Source organism: Chanos chanos, chromosome 8, assembly GCF_902362185.1.
Source record: "Chanos chanos chromosome 8, fChaCha1.1, whole genome shotgun sequence".
NCBI classification, from domain to species: Eukaryota; Metazoa; Chordata; class Actinopteri; order Gonorynchiformes; family Chanidae; genus Chanos; species Chanos chanos.
In genome coordinates this window covers 26,417,056-26,439,083 of record NC_044502.1, presented here as the reverse complement: position 1 = coordinate 26,439,083, position 22,028 = coordinate 26,417,056, and the positions used below count along the sequence as shown (strand labels likewise).

At 40.5% G+C, this 22,028-nt stretch overlaps 2 protein-coding genes across 2 annotated transcripts in view; both read left to right on the top strand.

Moving 5' to 3' along the window:
• The first annotated feature begins 218 nt into the window (after positions 1-218).
• vma21 (vacuolar ATPase assembly factor VMA21) lies at positions 219-3,422 on the top strand. The gene is made up of 3 exons (XM_030781212.1): positions 219-345; positions 1,914-2,023; positions 2,500-3,422. Exons 1-3 carry the CDS (start codon positions 284-286, stop codon positions 2,640-2,642), a joined length of 315 nt encoding a protein of 104 aa, XP_030637072.1. The 5' UTR covers positions 219-283; the 3' UTR covers positions 2,643-3,422.
• A 4,755-nt stretch (positions 3,423-8,177) lies between these two features.
• Positions 8,178-22,028, top strand: part of npas2 (neuronal PAS domain protein 2) — a 64,520-nt gene continuing 50,669 nt past the window's right edge. Inside the window, exon 1 of the mRNA XM_030781246.1 lies at positions 8,178-8,252. The gene's annotated coding sequence lies outside the window, so the exon portion shown is untranslated. The remainder of the gene's footprint in view (positions 8,253-22,028) is intronic.

The following is a 22,028-nucleotide window of genomic DNA, read 5'->3' as shown; positions in this document are numbered from 1 at the left end:
CGTTATATTACGTGTTCTGCTGTGGTAGTATTGGGCACAACTTGCCTTGGACCGCAATTTGACTTATTTTAATGTAACTCCTGCAATCAGCCTATGTAAACTAGAAACAGAAAGAACATTATTGTTCGAACAAAAAGACGCGCCGTCCTTGCATTCAATGCGTCATGAACATGTGACACAACCCGGAAATGTACCGCTGTCGGCTCATTTAGCCTTGGTGTGCTTTACATGAATTTAACGGAAGATAAACACAGACACGTTTACCTTTGCATCAGTAGCCACCATGGAAAACTATGACAAGTCCTTGCTTAATGCTATGCCCGGCACTAGCCCAGATTTCAGAGGGTAAGTATTTTCGAGCGCGGATTTACGTGCGTTACATGGTTATCTCGCTAAGAAACCACAAGGCTATCCCCGATTAGCAGTTTGTGTTTTGGAGGAACCAAGGAGTCGGAGAGAAATTTTAGAGATTCTTACGTAAAGTTAAAACTTGTGTCTTACGGGTACAACTTCATTTACCTCTGACAATTATTATCGCTTTAAATGTCTGATGCTTCCAGGGACTTTTTAATAATCCGATTCAGAACGACAAAACACAGAAACTGTGAGAGTTGTTTCGCTGCTATCAGTCGACGCTTATTGTAGCAATCAAATATGAGACAATCACCAAGTGAAATACAGTAACGTGCAAGACTAAAAACACCCGGACAACAAAGCTTCTTACATTCCATTAAATACAAGCGGTAGGAAACCCCTCTTCCGAACATTAGTTACGCAAACATTGGCGAGACTAAGGCACCTAGAGCAGTGTTTCTCAACCCTACTCCCTTGGGACCCCTACTATGTATGTTTTTCATCCTTCCCTGCTCTACCTACATGGCTGAACTCATCAGTGGCACATTTGATTGGCTGAGCACACCTGATTTAATCAAGAGCATGTTAATCACACTAATCAGATGTGTTTGGAGCAAGAATAGATAGAGGATATGCAGAGCAGGGGTTCCCCAGGAGCAGGATTGAGAAACACTGCCCTAGAGAATATCTGAGGAGCAGGTGGTATTCCAGAAAGCGGGTTTAGTGAAAGCTCTGAGTTAGTTAAATCAGAGAAAGTAGTAAACCTAGTAGATAGAAGAGCCCTATGGCTTTGTTTTGCTAGGGGAATGAAGCCATAGGGCTCCTCTATTAGGAGGTTTATTACTTACTCTGAGTTAACTAACTCTGAGTTTTCCCTCAACTCGCTTCCTGGAATAGCCCCCTGGAATACGACCCAGAGCTGAATTGGTGCTACAGGGGGAAAAAAATCAGTATACGAAAACAAGAAAGTTGACCATGCCTGCTCTGTGTTACCACCTTTACTAACAGAAAACAGGACAGTGATGTAATATCAGTATTCAAGACAGCACATGAAAATTACAGAAAGAGTGAAGAGTTATAAAGTCGCTGTAGTAAAATACATGATGTGAAGAATGAAACTGAACAAATTTACATAAGTTCTGAAGAGAATGCAAATTTTTAAATAGATTAACTGCATCATAATTAAATACCATAACGATTATGATCAGCTTCATTGCAGGTTGAGCCGTTGTTTTCCAGTGTGTGTCCTTTCTCATTGTCAGAATGAAAGTTGTGCTCAAACTGTTTACTCAGACTCTTTCAGTAGATTACTCTCAACGTGTTTTGCTTCTGTAGCAGTGAACCATACATGTGTTCCCAGTCTTTCTGTCCGATGCCTTTCTTATAATGAACCGCAGTAGCTGCAGTGAACGCTGTTACTTGACAAAGCCAATCTTTCAGTATAGCATGAGGGGCCTGTTGTTTGGCTCACTGGCTCTATGGAAGTCTTCTGTATAGTTGTTTTGGACCGTACAAGAACAAGAAATGTTTTAGGATGCTTTCTTTTTTTTCCTCTGTAGGAATGATGGGTCCTTGCTGGCGGTGTTAAAAACACTGCTGTTCTTCACCATCCTGATGGTAACATTGCCAATAGGGTTATATTTTGCCACAAAGACGTATTTGTTCGAAGGTATGTCTGGTAGAAATAATACAAACTGAGCATTGCTAAATTTGGATTATTTCAAATGTCTGGTTCAGCTGAATCTGGACTACAGGAAATGAGACGAGAGACTGTTTGTGTTGAAAATCAATTAGTGAATGCTTTGACTCCCGTGTGACAGTAAACAAATTCTGCAGTTGAATTGAATGCATTACGAAAGACAACCAGCCATGAATTGTTACAACTGTTATTAAACAACTGTAGCAATCTGTGTGACTTAAGTAAATTGTTGAATTTTCTCCAGTTAAACATAGAATCTGTTGGTGGCTGTCTTGTTGGACTTTTGAGTTCATCTCAGGATATGTTGCACTGCTGTGATGTAACTGGCTGTATCCAACGGAGAAACTTCACAAGCTGTGTGCTATGAATACAAAGTGCGACCAAATTAATCATGTCACCTTTTGACCTTGTGTGCTATTTCTTTTTTTTTTTTTTTCCCCAACCAGCTTCATTGGGCTACTCCAGTAACGACAGTTATTTCTATGCTGCCATCGTGGCAGTGGTGGTCGTGCACATGGTTTTGGCGCTCTTCGTCTATGTCGCGTGGAATGAAGGATCGCGGCAGTGGAGAGAGGGGAAACAGGACTAATCGCCAGGAGTCTGTAAAGAGGAAACACACACATATGTAAGCTCAGTTGTATGCCCATTTCTCTGCACATGGAGGTTTCAGAGCATTGGGACAATGTTTGTGCGGTTTGAATATAATCCAGAGGCCGTTATGCTGAGGACTGAAACTGAGATAAACGCTCTTTGAGGTGGCTGTTGGCATGTGTGTTTTTGTGGAGACTGTGACTCTACTTTCTCCAGGTATAATTTAATCAGTTTAGAGAATAGGAGAGAATAAATACATGTAAGAGCAAGGCTAGTGATACGATATAAGACATCATACAACTTTAATTAGGAGTCAAAAAGTGTACACTAATGTTGAAATGTAGAGCAGTTTGGGCTCCTAGTGCAGTGTTTTCTTCCTCAGAAGACTCTTAAAATGTTCTTTCCCTCCTGTATTTTGCTCCAGTGCTGTTGCATAACAGTTCATACACACAGACAGTTTTGTGGAATTTCATGTCTCAAGTAGATCTGTATCAGTGATCTAACTGTCTTAGCATCCAATCACAATCAAGTTTTCCATGATCAAGGAAGCCAGTCAGTTCCTCCATATCCTTGAGTGTTCTGTTATTCAAGTATTTCAACTGGCACTGTCTCATTTCCCTTTGTCTCATTTCATCAGATCTTATTCCTCATCGTTTGTTTTAAACTCATTTGGGAACGTTTAACAGCAGTGTTTGACAGCTTTTTTGGCGGCTGCTGCTGATAAACCAAAAATGAACTAATATACAACTGTGAAGTTGGTTTCAACTGTTTTTGCACATTTTGTTTTGTTGTTGTTGTGTTATCATTTCTGTACTTGATTAAAGAAAAATAAATGATCAAATACATTTGAAGGTAATCTGTCATAGGCTGAGAGCACATTTATTGGGTGTGTTATGGCTAATGGATTTTTAAAAGTGTATGGACTGTTTTTCACCCACTGTCATATGGCTGCATTGTGTATGTGGGAGTCTGATCTTGGCAAGTCATTTCCATGAGATACAAATTTGTGGTCAGAAGACTGTTAAAGTGTAGTATTGAGCAATATTAAATGCCCCATTCTCCAGTTGTTAAAAACCCAACATTAAGTTGGCCATTGGGGGGTGCCATAGCAACAAAGCTGTTTGCAAAGAGAAGCAAAAATTAAAATTCAACACATTTTTTTCTGACATTTCAAACATATAAAGTGTCATTTTGAAAACTGTGGCAGACATATTTACACTGACACATTTTTCGATATCTGCCATTGTTTATACTTGTAAATGCTTCACAGGTTCGGGCTAACTTCTCCTATCTTTAAGTCATATCAAATAAGGTCATCCATTCATCTGGTTCCTTCTTCTGTTTTAGTAGCGTTTGGTCCACAGAATTAGCACTTATACTGATATATTTACATTCAGTGTCATTATCAACATTATTATAATTATTATTGTAGCAGTGATAGTTGTAATACTGGTAGTCTGTATTTTTATATATGTATATATGTGTGTGTGTGTGTGTATATATATATATATATATAAAATGTCTATTAATACAGATATTAGCCATCACTTTTAATTTGCAGATTCATTTTAATCCCATATCAGTGATTAGACAGTTTGGAACCCATATTACTGCCTGCTCATGTTGAATGATTTATTCTTCTTACTTAACAATCATAATATTTTTAATCTCTGCACAACACTGAAACACAGCACATCTGGAGGTGCAGTGCAGCGATGAGAGATTATGGTATAAATTTAATTAAACAGTAATTAAATATTATTACACAACAAAGCTACCGCTGCAGAGAGAAGAAGCAAAATTTTTCATTTTAAAAAGGAAGGAATAATCTTGTATTTAGGCAAAATGAGTCACTGAACAAAAAAAATGTTTGACAGAGGGGAAAAAAGTGGGAGAGGGGGATGGGGAGTCTAAATATTCATGGAAACTTTTAGATCATGTCTGACTCCTAATTGAATGACTCGGAAACTACTGTTCCCGCTGGAAGCTGTTCCTCACTCTACATAACCACAGCCTGTCTTGACTGGCAGGAGAGCCCCCTGTCCACCTGACCTGGGTGAGGTCCACATTTAATTCAGTTTAACATCAAATCACTGTTTTGAAAACACGTTTGATAGAAATGAACAGATTACATAGCTTTGTATGGTCCAGAGACTGGAGCTGGATCTCATGAAATGAGGTGGGGGGGTTTGTCATTTGCTGGGTTCCTCTTAGATAGGATCATTCAGGTTGGGTCTGTGTCACACTGGTCCTGTTGGCTGTGTTCTTACATTGCAGTGCAAAGACAGATCTGACTGAGGTTTGATACTGTAACCTGCTAAACAGACCTCTACACTCACTGTTATATCACCCACATGGACAGAGTGCACCTAACAATTACGAATCGGACAGTTAATGGAGAGAGAGAGATGACAGTGGGAAATGTGTGTTGGAAGGAGGAGATAACCATCATTAGGTTTGTTCTATTTAGGTCTTATATGTTGTGCAACCCCCCCCCCCCCCCCCCCCCCACACACACACACACACACACACACATTTTGTAGTGGCAGCACTCCTACTAGATTTGTCAAAGTCTTTAACTTCTTAAAGTTGATATTTTGATAAAGGTGTGTGTGTGTGTGTGTGTGTGTGTGTGTGTGTGTTTTCACAAACTGCAGCGCATCTGAAAGCACAGTTGTGAGTATGCTGGGGGAGTACCCCCCCCTTTCCCTTTTTGTGACTCATCCAATCCACACACACTTGCAGACAGAGAAATAAGTGACAGTTGTATAATACTCTTCATTTCCCCACAAAGGAGCTTCACTTACTAAAGCTGAACAGTGTGTTACCTCACAGGGGCCAGGTGTGTCCGTCTTAAACAAGGGCCCTTTATCACAGCTATGGTACAGACAGAAACCAAGGTTACATGTGATGCAGAGTATTTTATGTAACCATGAAATGTTTTTAAACATAGGTGGAAATGCATAGATATACGAGAGGAATATGTTGCATATGTTGGGGTGAGACACCTTCCGTGCTTTATCCAACACAAGATAACTAAAATGCGCGCACTGGTGGCCAGAAAAGGAATAAGTAACATATGAGTTATTTTGTCATACATGATTATTGGTGTTCCTTTTCCACCAAAAAGAAACCATACTTTAGACGAGCTTAGAAATTGGTGCAGGATGCTTGGATAAGACGTGGCGAGATTGGTTTCAACATGTGGTCATTGTTTTAAGGCCAAAAGAATGTGACATGTAATTTTATCTCTGTCTGCTGCCTGTGGATTCGTTTTCCAGAGTAATGAAATGCCAGTTTAACACAGCTGGCAGAGGAGTCCTTTCCATTCTGCTAAATCAACACTGAGAGCAAAAAATTAATCTCACATGTATTCCCATTTATCTGAAATGAGTAAACACGAAGAACAAATGATCAACGTTGAGGTAATTTAGTGTTTGTGCCTTTCTACAGAATGTCATATACACACTTGCTTAAGAGAGTAAGGTTTGGCAGTGATTTTTGCTGATTCAAAAACAGATTTTGCCAGGAAATGCCACGTTATTGGGAACAACAGCGTATACTCCACCTCCCTGTGTGTTCTGGTTACGCTGTCAGAACCAGCACCCACAGAGTCACAGCCTCCTCCCAAACAGAAAGCATCCACATGGTTGTCATGGACACAGCTTGGGCTCACATCCTGTATTTTGATTGTGCAACAGTTACCAAGGGTGATTCACCAGATAGCGACCATTGCCATGGAGATTGTTCTCTCTTTCTCTCCACCTTCCTGCTCTCTCTCTCTCTCTCTCGCTCTCTGTCTCTCTCTCCCTTTTCTTAGAAATGCAAAACTATTGTGTACAAACAAATCCTAATCACTTATTTGGGTTGATGGACAAGAGAAAATGAAGTGTTCTGGAGCCTGTCTGTCCCTGGGGGGCTAATTTGACGAATGCAAACACTTTACACAGTTGAATTCACAGTGAATGGCTTTAATTTTGAAGGGCCACTGTGCTGAAGTCTTTGTGAAAATGTTTTCTAAATCTCTACAGGATGGGCTCAGGAGGGAAGGGATGAGGTTTGTAATTACTAAGATTGCTGACTGATGTAAAGATGATCTCATTTTAAAAACAGCAATTCATTTAAAAGGTACATTTCAGATAAGTCAGTTCAAGGGGAAAACAGGATTAGGAGTTTTATGGAGGGATCACATAAACTGAAAACAACTTCCGCCTGCTTTACTCTTGCCTGTCTGTCATGCCCAAGAAAAATCCTCAATTACTAATCCAGGTCTCCGTGCAACGTGTTAAAAGTATGTTCTTATTTAGGCCGTCACGGGTCCATAAAAACCTAGTCTACAATATTTTGCTTCAGGTCTTAAGCCCAGACAACGTCCGATACAGACAAATCTCGTCTCACAGTCGCAGGTTTAAACGCAGGCTGTAGTTCTCTGTTAATCTAGGTATTCATTCATATGTTACTGTACGGCTGAGGACTTTACTGATTTCCTCTGGGGTAGCAGACGCCAACTGACGTTGTACTGACCACAGAATCACTAGCAGCACAACAGCGAGCACTGTAAGGAGATGCCAATCACTTTCCCGAATGACCTAGTTAAAGACCTCAGCAGCACGAGAACATTAAACCCACCGTATGGTGTCACAGAGGACGCTGCACGCAGTCAGTGAATGTGGACCTGGAACAACTGCCGACTCCGACACTTGTAATTTTTCAACAGTTAAGTAGGCCAAGTACGTTATCAGCTGATTGGCATAAATGAAAAGGTCAAAGAATTCCATACGAAAGAAGGTTATCTTGTTATTTTTATCCTTACTTTTTGCGTTATGTAACTTGTGTGTATGGTTGGTTCATTCTTTGGACAATGATCATGGGTGGAAAACCACTGACGCAATATCTCAGTTCATTCAACAATTTCACTAATTCACAGCAACAAAGCGATAAGTCTGTAAATGCGCCTTATGAAACAATAGATATTGTGTAACCAAACAGTCTAGTGAACACCCACGTCATATGAGGAACACAGACCTAAGTTAGACTGTAACTGTCAAAATCGCGAAAATCTTCAGTCGCCGATAATAAAGGGTTAACCGAGTTGAAGCGTTAATAAACTTTGTATGAATCACAGGTCGTTGTCACACGCACATCCACCCGGTGGCAGATGCTAGAGCTTAGTGTTTCTGCTCCGAGTACTGACCGCATCGGGACGCGTTGTCCTTAATTCTCCGGCTATGACATTGACTGGCCGGTGTTCAAAAGTGAGGGAGCAAGTCGAGCATAGCGAGTACGAGCGGGTCTGCGCGCTCCACTCACACACTCTAGCGAATCCGAATACGAGCTTCTGTGGACAAGTCACTCCCCACAACTCCTTTTAAGGTGAGACGACGGCTGATGATGCAAAGAGTGAGGTGTGCGCGTTGGAAAATGAACATCAGTGAATGAAAAAAGCGTTTGGAAGTCACTCATTGCCCACAGAAACGGTGCCGGTTACATAACTCGATTTCATGAGTAAGGCGAACGAGTAGAAAAAAAACTTATCGTGTGTCACACAGCCAGATATTCAGAATTACACTGTAATGGTATCGACGTCTTTGTCGCTGCTTTACATCGGGTAAGTTAAATTTATTGCTTTTTGATATAGTTTCATAGAACACACAAGTGTTCACGCAAAGATTGTGTGATTAGAGTGTCATCCTACCAGCATGCAGGAGCTCTGTCATAACGGATCTAGGTGTGAAAAGCCGATTTTGTTCCATTGGCTATGGTCGTTCGCAGCTAAAAGAAAGTTGTTACGGTGGTGGTTGTTACGGTGTGGTTATCTCGAGTTTAATGAGTGTGTATAGTTCTTATAAGTTGTTAAGCTGTCATATAGAAAAATTTATATTGAAATAAACAGATGCGAATTTCTCGTTTTACTCTGTCGTAGCCGGTAGATTTATCAAAGTTGCATAAAATTAGTTTTGGTAGACTAAAACGAATCTAAGTGTTATCGCTTGTCCATTTAAAAAGGTGGCATTTAAATAAAGAGAGCTGAAAAGTCTTTGGTCAAGGAGATCAAGGAGTGAAAGTGTAACAGTTTACATTACGTGAAGCGTGTCAATGAGAAAAAATCTCGAACGACACAGGGGAATATTTATTAAGACACCTTTTACACGGTATTCATTCGTGACATTAGTTAAATGACACTTTGCTCCGAATAACCCCGAAATAAAAGGAAATATGAAAAGATTGCGGGTTATGTAACATATGACTTGAGAATCATGAGCCGGTTGCAGTGACGTCATGCCCTGGATTTCGTTGAGGGGAAAAAAGTTCTCCCTTTGAGTGAGGATGTTCCAACAGCCGTAAGCGCCCTCCGATAGACTGGTGAATGACCGGGGCTAAGGTTGTCGATCTGACATTTTAACAGGTTTTTTTTTCTTCGATGGAGTCTGCTCTCCTTTTCTGAACGTATTTGTACCATATTGCTCAGTGGATAATAGGTAGAGTTGTGAAATAGACAAGAGAACTTAAACGTGATGTTGCAGGTTAAAGTCCTGTTTTGAACTTTGCTGAACTTTTCAACCCTTTGAAAGACTGGTTTATGAAACCTCTTTATCCTTGCAAAACGGCCAAGTGCTAAGATGTTTCGACTTGAGCGAATCTCATCGTTATTCCGTGTCACTGTGCAGCAGAAGTTTTTGGCTACCATGTAGAGAACGATCTAGGTTTCTAATAGTAAGTTTTTACACACGCTTCTCTTCTTGGTGAAGGATGACACAGTGAATAGCAACACTTAATGTCTTAACTGGTAGCGTGTTGGCGGTACGGACACATTAGAAGAATGTGCCCTTTTAGTTGGTTGCTGTGTACTTGTTTCATAGTCAAGAGTCAAACACCATTGAAAAGTGACACAAATGACAGTTTTATATAAGTGTTTTTAAGCATTCAAAGTCAGCTACGTGCAAGAATGTTTTGACATGTGGCAGACAATGTTAGTCAAGGAAAGTTTGGTGGTGCCTTACAAATCTGTTCCACATAGCTGTGTCATACACAATGACTGAAGTCTGTAACTGATTGGGTAGTTTTAATTTGATGCTCTCCAGTGGTTTTACTGTCGATATTCTCCAATAACATCCCTCGAAGTTGCTGTCATTGGATTGTTTTGTGTGTTGTTAAGCATTGCGCTGAAACCGTTTTAACCTATTTGTAAGCTGATATAACTTGTCAGGTGATAAGATTTTCACAGCCAGCTGAAACGTCTCCACTTCTCCTTGTCTTTTTTATGTTGCCACAGTAAAGACACTGCATGTAAGCAAAGCTTTTTTTCCCCCTTCACATTCTGCCTATGAGAACCCTTTCTACTCAGATGGTGATGGGTAAACATTTTGGTCCTGTCATCTAATTGGCCCACAGGTCCTTGCTTGCTAATTTGGTTTACAACTGTCACTGGTATTTGTAGGTGACTGACCAGTGCTAGTTGTGTTATTATGTTTGATTTGGTATTCTGACACATATTACCTATTATGTGATTGGCTGATCTAAAATGAGTGGTATGTAGGATTTACTGGAATCTGCATACTATGTATTCTTATCTAAAGTTTATTTGAGTTTTTCAGTGCAGGGTTTAACAAAGTGCAGAAGAATCTTGTTTCTGGTAGTAGTAGTAAATTACTGGGCCCTAATTGGAAGTTAAGGTTGTGTTGCTTTTCTAAGCCCATGCATTGGGTGCTTCTTTCAGTTGGGTAATCAGACGCTGCTGATTGCTGATTGGGTAACCAGACTCTCTGGGAGTCAGAATGAGGTTAAGTGGTGATGAGTGATGAGGTAAAATGTTCAGCGTTCCAAATGCCAAGGTCAGCACACTGCCCCTTCTTCCCTCATCTGAAACTGCTTTCATTTTATTTCTGCTCTGTCCATCTCTCTCTTTTTTCTTTGTGATCTCTCACTCTCTCTCTCTCTCTCTCTCTCTCTCTCTCTCTCTCTCTCTCTCTCTCTCTCTCTCTCTCTCTCACTCCCTCTCTCTCGCATTCTCTGTCTCTCCATATGTACATATAAAGACATTTATTTACTTACTTTCTTACTTATTTACTTATTTATTTTGTGTTTCCACATAGCTATGTCTGCTAATGTTGTTGGTAAAATGCCATAAGAATATTCCCAGTGATTTTTAAATGGTAGGCTTTCATTGAAAAATGATTTGCTTTAACCATAAAGGTGGTCAGAAAAAACAGAGGTGAACCTAGGGTTTCTTTAATTAACAGTGGTATGTGTCAGGTAGCCCACTCGTGTGTGTGTGTTAGGTAATGGATGACATGGTGGCCGCTACTGGGCTGTTACGGTGCATGCAGTGATGAAACTGGGTTACTGGGGCACGTCCTGCAAGCTTAGCTCCAGCACTGTAGCTGCCTGAGCCGAGTGACTGGGCAGGCAGAAATGGCCTGAGATCCGTTGTTCTGACGAAGCTCGTTTAAGACGCGCTGGCCCTTTAAGAGCGTTAGCGCGCTTGCTCGCTAGCAGGGCTGTGCTGAATGTTCCAGGCTGAGCGGCTTCAGTTCTGCCTCTCTGAGAACACGCTGACATCACGTAACGATGAAAAAGCAGTGGGGGAGATGTACAGTGACTTTAGAGACAGATTGAATAGCCCACGCAAAGTTCTAAATTTGACTGTCAGGAGTACATCTTTTAGGTTTATGACCAAGCATTTTGATCAGGCTGAGGGAAGGACAGGACTGGATTCTGGTTTAGACTTTGGGATTTGGTTGAGCTACGGTGGTCAAATTAGTCATGTAATGATTCAAGTTTGAATCACAGTTTGGTTTACAGTGACATGTAATTAGTCTCCTTGTGGTGGAGATGGTTGGATTTAAAACTCTGATTTGGTTTAGACTAATTTAAATGTGTTGCTGTTGTAGACCAGGTCATGCTTTGAATTAAAGTTTGGTCAAGATCGTGCTAAATGTCTGATAAAGGCCCTGGTAGGAGACATGGTCATGAATTTGAGTTACAGTTTGGTTTTGATGCCATAGCCTATTCTTAGCCAGGTCACTGATGGGATATCAGTCAGTTAAAGCTACAGATTTAACTGTAAAAACAACTTGAAAAAGCTCACACTTTTGACTGACAGGCCATTATAGAGCATCACTAAGCAGTGGTGAATATGAGTTTTTGATGACAGGAGAGTACAATTTAGGTTCTGTGAAATTACAGTATTTCCTCTGAACAAGGTGTTCAGATTGTGAAAGAAGTGCTGGTACAACACATGAGTATTTTTTGTTTTGTATCAGGTGAAAATGAATGTAACGCGTACTGAGATCTTCAGAGAAGCAGTATGGAGTTTGGGACGTCATTGAAGCTCATTCAGTTAATGGCTGATCAAGTCAATATGATAAATATGACAAATTTACATTTATTTTTTCTTTGCTCCTTGGTCGTCTCCCGGTTCGGTAAAGGTGGTGACCCATGCAATATTTCCTCCCATTGCATATAATAAAAAAATGAATATATTTAGGCATAGATCCTAGAGATTCAGTGATTCTCAGACAGCTGAGATTTGAACTCTGCTGAGGGGGCACGACCTGTGACCTTTAATGACATATCCCTTGGGTGCTGAGCTGCAGAGATCAAGACTTTCTTATTTATACTGGGATACAGACGTCCTCAAAATGGATCTGGTTTGGGCCACCGTCTGATACCGTCCTACAGAGGACTGCTTGCAAGCTGTCCGTATTTTTCTAAGAACTGTGTGTGAAAATTCTGAGAGTAAATCCACGTTCATTGTGAATCACTAGGACCAGAAGTCAGGGTTTGTTCCTTATTGTGTCTTAGCCTCCAGCTGACCCCTGTAAAGTAGAATTACCCCATAAACAGTTTTTCATTTTGTGAAGGGGAGATCTGTTCAAATTTATGCTGTAATTTTTTTTTGGTTATGAAACATGGTTTTAGGCCTGTACTGCTCTGTTTGGCATGCACAACTGTTTTATTAATAGGGAATATTTACTACTGTGGGGTTTTTTGTAATTGAAAGACTGTTGTTTAGCTTACATCACAGTGAGCTCAGTATGACGCATGCCGGGCAGCAGGGAGGGGTTGGGAAGAAGGGTAAAAATTCTTAAAAGAAAAATCTGTTCTACTTGCACTACTTCCTTAATAGTAATAACAGCACTACTGTATTGTTTTTCCATACTTGGTTTTTTTTCCCCCTGTCCTTCCCTCTCACTTTTCCCACCCTGTGAACCACACACACAGACACAAATACAAACTGACACACACACGCACACAAACACTCACACACTCACACACTCACTTTTGTTTGTCTTTATTTTTTTTTATTTTCTGTTATCCTCAGCTCCTCCAACTCTCCTAGTATGCTCTCTTTTCCTCAGTTGTGAGTCTTTCTCCCTCTGTCTGTCTCTATTAACAGACACGGTTTGACCCATATGATTAAGTTCAAAGGTCATAGCTCAAACTAAAGGCTCAGTCTGAACATGACCTACATTCATTCAGGTCCAGAGACTCTTGGGAAATGTAGTTTTTTTTAAAGTGAAACCAAGACGCAAACAAACCTTTATCAAATGCTGCCACTGAGAGCTTCAAAGTCGTTAGATAAGGTTCCCCACTGATACTGGACCGTCTGCTGCTGGTTTAAGAACAGAAAGAGCACGAAAGAAAACCCACCACAATCAATGAAGGAGTTTTTAAAGCTACAAACTTACAAAGGCAGCTTTGTCTGAGGTGCTACTGTTTCCTTTTTAAGTTTGCATTACTTCATCTTCTATTGGCATTTCACATACTAAAAAAGGAGCAAGAGACAGTTACACTAATGAATGTGTTTACTGGAACACTTTGACTTACCACGTTAGTACAAAACATCAAAAGTATGACCTGCAAAAACATGTCACTGCAATGAATTATAACCGTTGAAAATTAAAATGTAAGTATCTTAGGTACATTTTTTCTACCTTGCTATGTGGTACCCATCCTGTTGTGGTCCATATTAGAGAATCATACCACAAATACTGTCTCTAATAAGATAATGGTCACTCACTGTATATGACCTCAAAATCGCTCCAAAGCGTCGGCCACTGAATTGCCTCTGTACAGCATTTGAAACAGAAATGCTTACAAAGCCATCGATAAATTATTGAATTTGTCACGGTGATTGTTGGGTTGTTGTTTTTGTTATTTGGTCAGGACTGTATTTTTCGTCAGGCTCTATTCTGAGTGCCTTTTTTTTTAGACTGCGCTGACCTCAGGTTTAAAGTTTGTGATTCCATTCAGTTTGCTGGAGGGACTGACTGACCACCAAAGACGAGTCAAGAGTGGAAAATCAATGTTTGTATGCATGTTATGTATAATAACAAGGGGAAGCAAAGGTTATAATAATTCAGTTATGAATAAATATATACTGCAACTTGTTTGGCTCATGTAGGTCACAGATCTGCCGGGGCAGATGAAACAGGAATAGTTACCAAGCAATATCCCCTGAACGAGGAAGGCTCATTATTTTAAACATGAGTGCTGGCAGTTGTCTAGAATGGCGTGTAGGCTCGGGTTTGGTCAACGCTTGGATGAGAGATCCAGTGGCGAACTGGGTTGGTATTGTAAAGTACATGGAATGGTCAGTAATGGGCACAGATCACAGATTTTACAGTCCAGTTTAACGGATCCCAGTGCACTGTTAATCAAGACCATTCAAAGAAGTGAGTACTGATGTGAGAAAGCTCATATGGGTTAATTATCTGTTTCTCTGAAAGAAAAAAAAAAGAACAGGACTTTGGAAACTCAGTTAGAGGTTTTAATTAATGATGATGATGATGTGGTGGGTACTGTTATATTAATGCAGTAATTGATTCATGTTGAGAATTTTCCAGAAACCTGCTGTCCTCCGAATGGTTAGTGTCCACTAGAGGCAGGATGCTACGGATCGCTCCTCTCATGTCACAGTAAAAAAAGACAGAAGATTTCATTAGTGTCTCAGTCAAAGAGTTACCTAAGTCAGACAAAGTCTGAAGATTTGCTAAAAAGAACAAAACATTCAATTAGCCAAACCGGATAAGCCTAACACAGAAAAAGAACATGAATTCAGTTGGGATTATTTACTGTTATCATTGGCATATTAGTACTTTGTTAAACAGTCATTATATCCTTAGTTGGAAGTAATCACTCATGTGACCAGCCAGGGTTTGATTACGTGACCACTGCATAATCTCTGGTTTTAATCTAAGGAACTGTGAGGTCATCATTGATGGATTAACATAGTCTCATAAATGTGTAAGTGACAACGGTGATGGTTTTGGGCACCAGATAAATTCATTTCATGAATCACTCCATTTTTTGTCTGGTCAATCCTTCTTCCCTATTGCCTTACAGAGGAGTTTGTTGGTCCTCTTCACAGAAATCCAAACACGCAGCTTGAGAGTGTGAAAGAAATGAGTCTTTATTGACTCTGCAGACCAGACACTTGGCTGTGCTTCTTTCCCAATTCCCCTTTTTTGTTTCCAACAAACACAAGAGTTTTAAAAGCATGCAGAAATGACTCAGGTGTTTCCAATTCAGGCATGTGAATAGCTTTATTAACCAATGAATGAATAACAAATCTAAATCCCATCTGTAACAAGTAGATGCATTAAAACACTGTTTAAATAGCCTAAAATGGAAGTTAAAACAAAGATCCTCAAAAACACATTGAATAAAAGTTACACAGTGAAGACAACTCCTTCACACACCTTCACCACAACGTTAACAGACACATGTGACATAGGTAATGTGTGTTAAGGCATGGGTCGGATGCACTGATTGGTCCACTGAGGCTTCGAGTCTTTCTCTAATTGACTTGGTGCCTCTCACTGGTGCATCTAATTTTACTGTGGCCTTATCGAGTGATGGCCCTTGGGTAATCAGGGCTCAGTGTGTATATATCTGGAGATATAATTTATTATCTGAACACTCCTGTTCTAACGTATGTGTAAAACCAGGTAATGTAAAACCAGGCTATTTCAGTGTGGAGGACCTGGAGTAAAATACAGCACTGGAAATGTTTAATCAGTACACAACGCTGGTTCCTTTGCTGATTTAAGTGATACTGTGGATTTGTGTTGCAGTGGGCTTTGTCTATATGAGATAAGTGATTGTTTTTGATACAGTAACAGATAGAACAGTGTTTTTGAGTGGTTTTTGGTTCTTTTTGTTGTCTCCTGTGAGTTTTTACAGTGTTTGTGTGGTTCTGTGGGTTGATTAGGGCAGTAGGAACCGTCTGGGTTACTGGGCTGTGGAGTAAAGCATGGGGCAGTTGAGAGACAGTTTTGGACTCGTGTCACCATTCCCATACGTAAGTATTCTTCCATGGCTTCACTTCTGCCCTGTGGAACTATGTTGCACATGACTGCTTTGAGAATGTCTGGTATTTATGTCACCCTCTGTAACCTTCTAACTGTGACAGATGCAACGTTCAGCTGGGGTTATATAACTGCCCGTATAGACGTCATCCACCCCCCCCCCCTCTCCCTCTGCCCCACCCCCCCATAGCGCCCCTCGTTCTTTTTTCCCTCTCTCCTGCTTTCCCTTGTTAACTTGTTCTGCTGGCTGGCTTAGCCCAGAGGGATGTTATTAAGGTTCTCTGTTCTCTGATCACATTTTGCTGTGTGTGTGTGTGTGTGTGTGAGTGAGAGAGAGAGAGAGCTAGCAGAGGTTGAATAAGAGGAGCGCTGCAGCGTCAGACTTGGGTTTAATAGAGCTTGTTCCCAAACGTCATCACTTTGCTGGGGGAACATAAATGAATATATGAATGCATTAATGCACTCTAGGTCACTCTCATTACTTCTCTGTGTTTGTGTAGTGTTCCAATGAGCAAAGAGAGTCAGAGAAGAAACTTCCCATCTCTTACATCTTTGCTGAATGAATTTAATGTTTAATTGACTACTTTGATGTCTTGCTCTTTTTCATTGCTTTTATTTGCACTGTTTCACAAGGTCTTTATGCATTTAGACAACTTTCCCGGCCAAAGGTATGTGTGTAAATTCATACACTGTAAATTCACTAGGATTAAATTAACACAGAGAATATTTATTTTGTACGAACACCGGCCAATTTGCTGTTTACATAATATGCCTGTGTGTGTGTGTGAGTGTGTGTGTGTGTGTGTGTGAGAGAGAGAGAGAGAGAGAGAGAGAGAGAGAGAAATACTTTTAATCTAGGCTATTTTCATCCCCATGTCTGGGTCAGTCTTTGAGTCTTTCCAAGTATTTACCGTATGCTAACACGGCAGGCTTTCATACTGAGCTGTACTTTCCACACCATCTTACTCGGGTCTGTTTTTTGCTGCAGAGAGAATCTATTCTTGTCCTTTACACTGGGCCTAATTATGTTTATTACATCTTTGAATATTCTAAATGGTTCAAATGATTTCTGCCTCAAGAAATACTTATGTCATGTAATTGCTGTTTATGTCTGTATCCAACAATAACTGGTCTATCTGGTATGATTTCAAGATTCTTTTAGTCTTCTGCCCCAAACAGTGTCTCTGTGTTGCTAATGTTACAGTTAACACCTTTAGCACCACAAATAGTTATTTCATAGTTACTATGAAAATCTGTGTGTTATCTGCTTGTGTGTATTGTGCACTTGCCTCTCTTTGGTTTTTGAAATTTCCCCCCAAGGTTGATGGGTAATCAAGTCTTTATCAGTGTTCAGTGAAGCGAGAGGTCAGAATAGGGCGTGGCTGCTGCAGTGCATTGTGGGAAAAGAGGCAGTTTGCCTGCGACACAATCAGAGGGAGCCCAGCCCTGATGTGAGTACTTAGGATGTGATTCAGATCTGAACCTCCGGATATGGACTGTGGATATGTGTGTCAGAGTTTGTTTGTGTGTATGTGTGTGTGTATGTGAGTGTGAGTGTGTGTGAGGGTTTGTGTGTGTGTGTGAGACAGAGAGAGAGAGAGAGAGAGACAGAGAAAGAGGAAAGAGAGAGAGTGAGAGAAAGAGAGGGACGGAGAGAGAGAGAGAGAGAGAGAGAGACCTTTTGCCAGCTCATTAAGAGAGGCTGTGTTACTGCTGAGATGTCACTCAAAATCACACTTTTAAACATGTCATTCTGTCTCTCATTATAGTGCCACTATAAAGCATTTAGCGTGGATCCACCCCATTGTTTCCTTAGTTAAATAAATGAGAGCAAGGCAGAGGTTGAGCCAAGGGAAACTGAATGACTCATACGTGGTAGATCTTGATCGACTGGATGATGGACTCTCCATGGAGTCTAGTGCCCTCTACATGCCTTGCCCTATTCAGACTACCTTTTCTTCATTCTAAAAAAACTGAGTAAGACTTAATGGAAAATTGTAGTCAAGTGTACCGAAAACCAACAAGTCATTTTAAAATGTTTCTTGTTTGTGCTGTGATATTGGAAACAGGCCTGTGATTAAACCCTTGTTTGAAGTCTTTGATAATTTCGGCGACACAGTTTTTGTTTGCAGAGACCTTCCACTGCGACTCTCAGGAGTGTATGTGTAGGTCATTTACAGACCACAGACTGATCTGTGACCACCAATAGGACTCTTTTAAAGGGACACTCTCAAGTTTGTCTGTCGGGACTCTCAGGGGAATTGTAGCCACAGACAAAAATACCAAATGTTGACAGTTGGAAGGTAGAGAATGACCTTAAAACAGCAGAAGATATATGTTCAGATAAACCTCACACCCACATCCACTGGTAAATCTGGTTACCCAGGTTCAGTTTTTTTTTTTTTTGGTTGAAGAGGCTCTCTTGATAACTTGATTACTTCTTCATAACAATCGATTAATGGGTGGTGTTATTTAGGGCACGAAAGTGTGTCACGCTCCAAAATTCAAACAGGTTGCAAGTCTTCAAGACACAGAAAGTCCTTATCTGGGCTTTTTCACAATGATTTGTTCTCTGAACTCATTCAAGAGCAGCGATACAGAGCTCTTTTCAGCAGATTTATTAAAAACATGTTATCTGAAGTTGTGCATGAAAACTTGAAAACTGTTTTTTTTACTCTTCTTAAAAGCCTGGCTGAAGCACAAGTTTTGACTGCCTGTTCACATAACAAATTGCCTTAATTCATCCGCGGAGCTATGACAAAATTGCTACATATTCATTGATACTTAGTAGCAGTCAGTGAGATGGTTCTTGGATGACCTTGGTATTTATTAAGAATGTCTGTTTCAGCGACGTGGTTTTGATTTTTAGTGCCTTTGTTTAAACTGCATTGTTCTCTTTTGGGGATGATGTTATGGAGTTGAAGATTGAAACATTGAATTGTAATTCAAAAACAGATGTTCATTTTTCCAGTATGAATGGTGTTTTCCAGCAGGTTTTTTTTTTTTTTTTACAACTGGACATATGTTCGCTCTTATGAGGTACCTGTCAAGCAATACATACACACACGCACATACACACACACACACACACACACACATATATATGTGTGTGTGTGTGTGTGTGTGTGTATAATTTGTATGATATATACATAATACACACACACTCTGGAGACAGAGAGAGCAGAGAGGAGGACAGGAGTAAAGATAAGAAAAATAGATGTAATTTGCCATTTGTTACTTGCATTGGTTCTATGTAATTGCTAGGTAAATGACAGACTACTCCTCTACTCACATAACCACTTACACACCATACAAGATAGCATGCCCACACTCACACACACACACTACTCATCTTAAGGGCAAGTTATAAGACATTTTTTTATTGTAATTATACTTTTTTGTTTGTATTTTTTTTCACAAACACATACACACACACACACACACACGCACGCACCATCTCTCTCTCTAATGGAAGCAGACCCCACGCTGTGCACAGCTGTGTGTAAGTGAGTGTGTCCTCAGTCCACTAACTCATGGACACCATAGACCAGGTTAATACGAAGTTATAAATAGTGAACTGTTCATCGGTACATAAGGATGTTACATAATTAGTCCTGTACCACTGGGACAAACTACTGCCTAAAATAGACACCAGCCGCAATAGCTTCATTGACTTTTTCCCCAATGTCATTATTAGGGTTATGTAGGATAGACGTCATCGAATCTTCAAATTTAAGCCATAATAGTTTAAGGTCTTGTATTTTCAGCCCTACTATCTGTTGCCTAAATTTCTTATTGGTTGGGTTTCTTTTGACAATACGCACTAGAATGTCCGAGCATGGTCAAGAGGGCGGCTATAGACCAAGATTGTTTAATTAGTATATGTTATGGCTTTTTTTAGTTCAGTATGAGGTCTTCGGTCAGCTGGTGTGAGACGGATCAACGTGATTGGCTGCTGAGGGTTTTCTACAGTTGGCTGAAGAAGGGGGGGAGTGAATTGAGTGTGTGGGGCTAAATTTATCCCCCTAATCCACCTGAGCGGAGCAGGAAGCTTCATGTGGTCTTTACCCCACTTTGCCCAATGACCCGCAAAGTGTGTCTGTGTGTGTGTGTGTGTGTGTGTGCCATAAGAGACATATGAATTAATGTATTGTGGGTGAGGTAAGCACTGCTTTACTGAAAACCAGTAAACAACTCATCGCATAGGATTTCTGTGGCTTTGTGAGGGGTTGCTGGGTTTCTTTCTACCTGCTGTGGATGGGTGGATGGATTACTTGACTGACAGCTGATCATGGGTTCGTAATAATATAAAGAGTTATTCAGAGGCTTTTAATAGCCGGTCATCAGCCTATCAGTCTATTTTGCTTCTCTGTGTTATTCAAAGTACTTTTCACTTTGTCTCCTTGTGGACCACTTTCGCTCCCATTCAGAGCTGTTTTTTCCCCCTTTCCATCCATCTGCACTCAAATCTACCATTGTGAAGACCAAGAACTAAATTAATCAACTGAAAAGCAGCTTTAAAAAGTTTCTGTAATAACCACTTGAACATCAAATCAGTACTCTACTGTGTCGATGACCCTGAACACAGGAGGAAAGGGAACTCTACACCTCATATTGAAAAGAATGCCATTCAGAGTGAGAAACGTGGCAACTTTTAGGTCAAACCCTGACCGTGAACAAAAACTGTGGCAATAGTGGTGTTGAGGTGGAAATTCCACCTGGTGCAGGGAATGGGTAGACCATTAAACTACTAAGTATGATCTCACCTACCTCATGGACTTTAAAAACTGAGGATTATAAGTACACCAATTGCACTACGTAGGTCTTAGTCGAAAGTACATACACTATGCCAACTTTCGTATTTGCTTCAATAAAGGAACTAGCACTTACAGAACATCAGAGATGAAATCAGTCATCAGACAAAGGAATTTATTCTCTGCATCAGTCCAATATTATACATGAAGAGAAAAAGGCAGCTTATCACACTGAACATGAACTTGTAAAGTAAACGGTTTAAACGACACGTTTGATGTTTCCTGTTGCAGCTTCATCAGCATGTTTGAAGCACAGGAAACTGAAAACTGAAATGGTATGTTTAGTCTCTTTCAAAAGCTAAAAATTCATGACAGAGAATATAAGGAGGTCCTGTACATGTTATATGTTTACTTGTCATGATTTTTAAAAAGGAAACATGTCTCATGTTGTAAATTCATGAATACAAAGGGATGAAAGTGGGAAAGGGTGTGTTTCTTTCTTTCACCCCATCTTTAACAGCCATTTAGATTTAACACTTAAACATGAGTGATAGAATAGCTTTTCCAGCCTACCAGAATGTTTCCCCGTTTCACCTGAATAAATATCCAGCACCAGAAACATACTTTGTATGTTGAGAAGTTTGTGGTTAACCAGACATGGTATCAGGCATGTCTCCAAACAACTACACCCAGAATTCTCTCCATCTGTAAATGTGTCTCTAATTTAAATGAATAACCTACAATAAGGGCTTTGAGCATTGTGAAACTTGCTGACTACACTGTAACCAACTTTGTGATTTTGTCCAGTGTAGGCACTACTGCAGTGAGGTTGTGACCTTGATTTCATTAGGAACACCATCCTGTTCACAATAACGAATCGCTCTTATGGGCCATGAGTTCTGTGGCCATGACAGCAGGAAGTCCGACAAAGGATTCGACACATCGTTTGCGTGGACATTGTAACGGGTAAAACTAGCGATATAAGCGACTTGGTATGGGTATGGTATAATTGTTGTCCCAGAGCGTGCTGGTTACAGTATCCTCTGAAATAGCCATCCTCCTGGGCTATTCTCTCATGACACCGTCTAAGGGTTTACACTAGAGAGTAGCGTGACAGACAAAAAAAAAACCCCAAAAAAACCATGCAGTCGGCAGCAGTGGCTGTGGCAAAAAATAGTTCATTGATGAAAGAGGCTGAAGACGAAAGGCAAGGGTCATACAGGCGAACAGGTGCTTCACAGCCAGGCAGATTATAGACATAGAACAGCGGGGCTGAGCTCAATGGCATTTCGGAAAGCGCAGGCTGGTCTTGTCTGC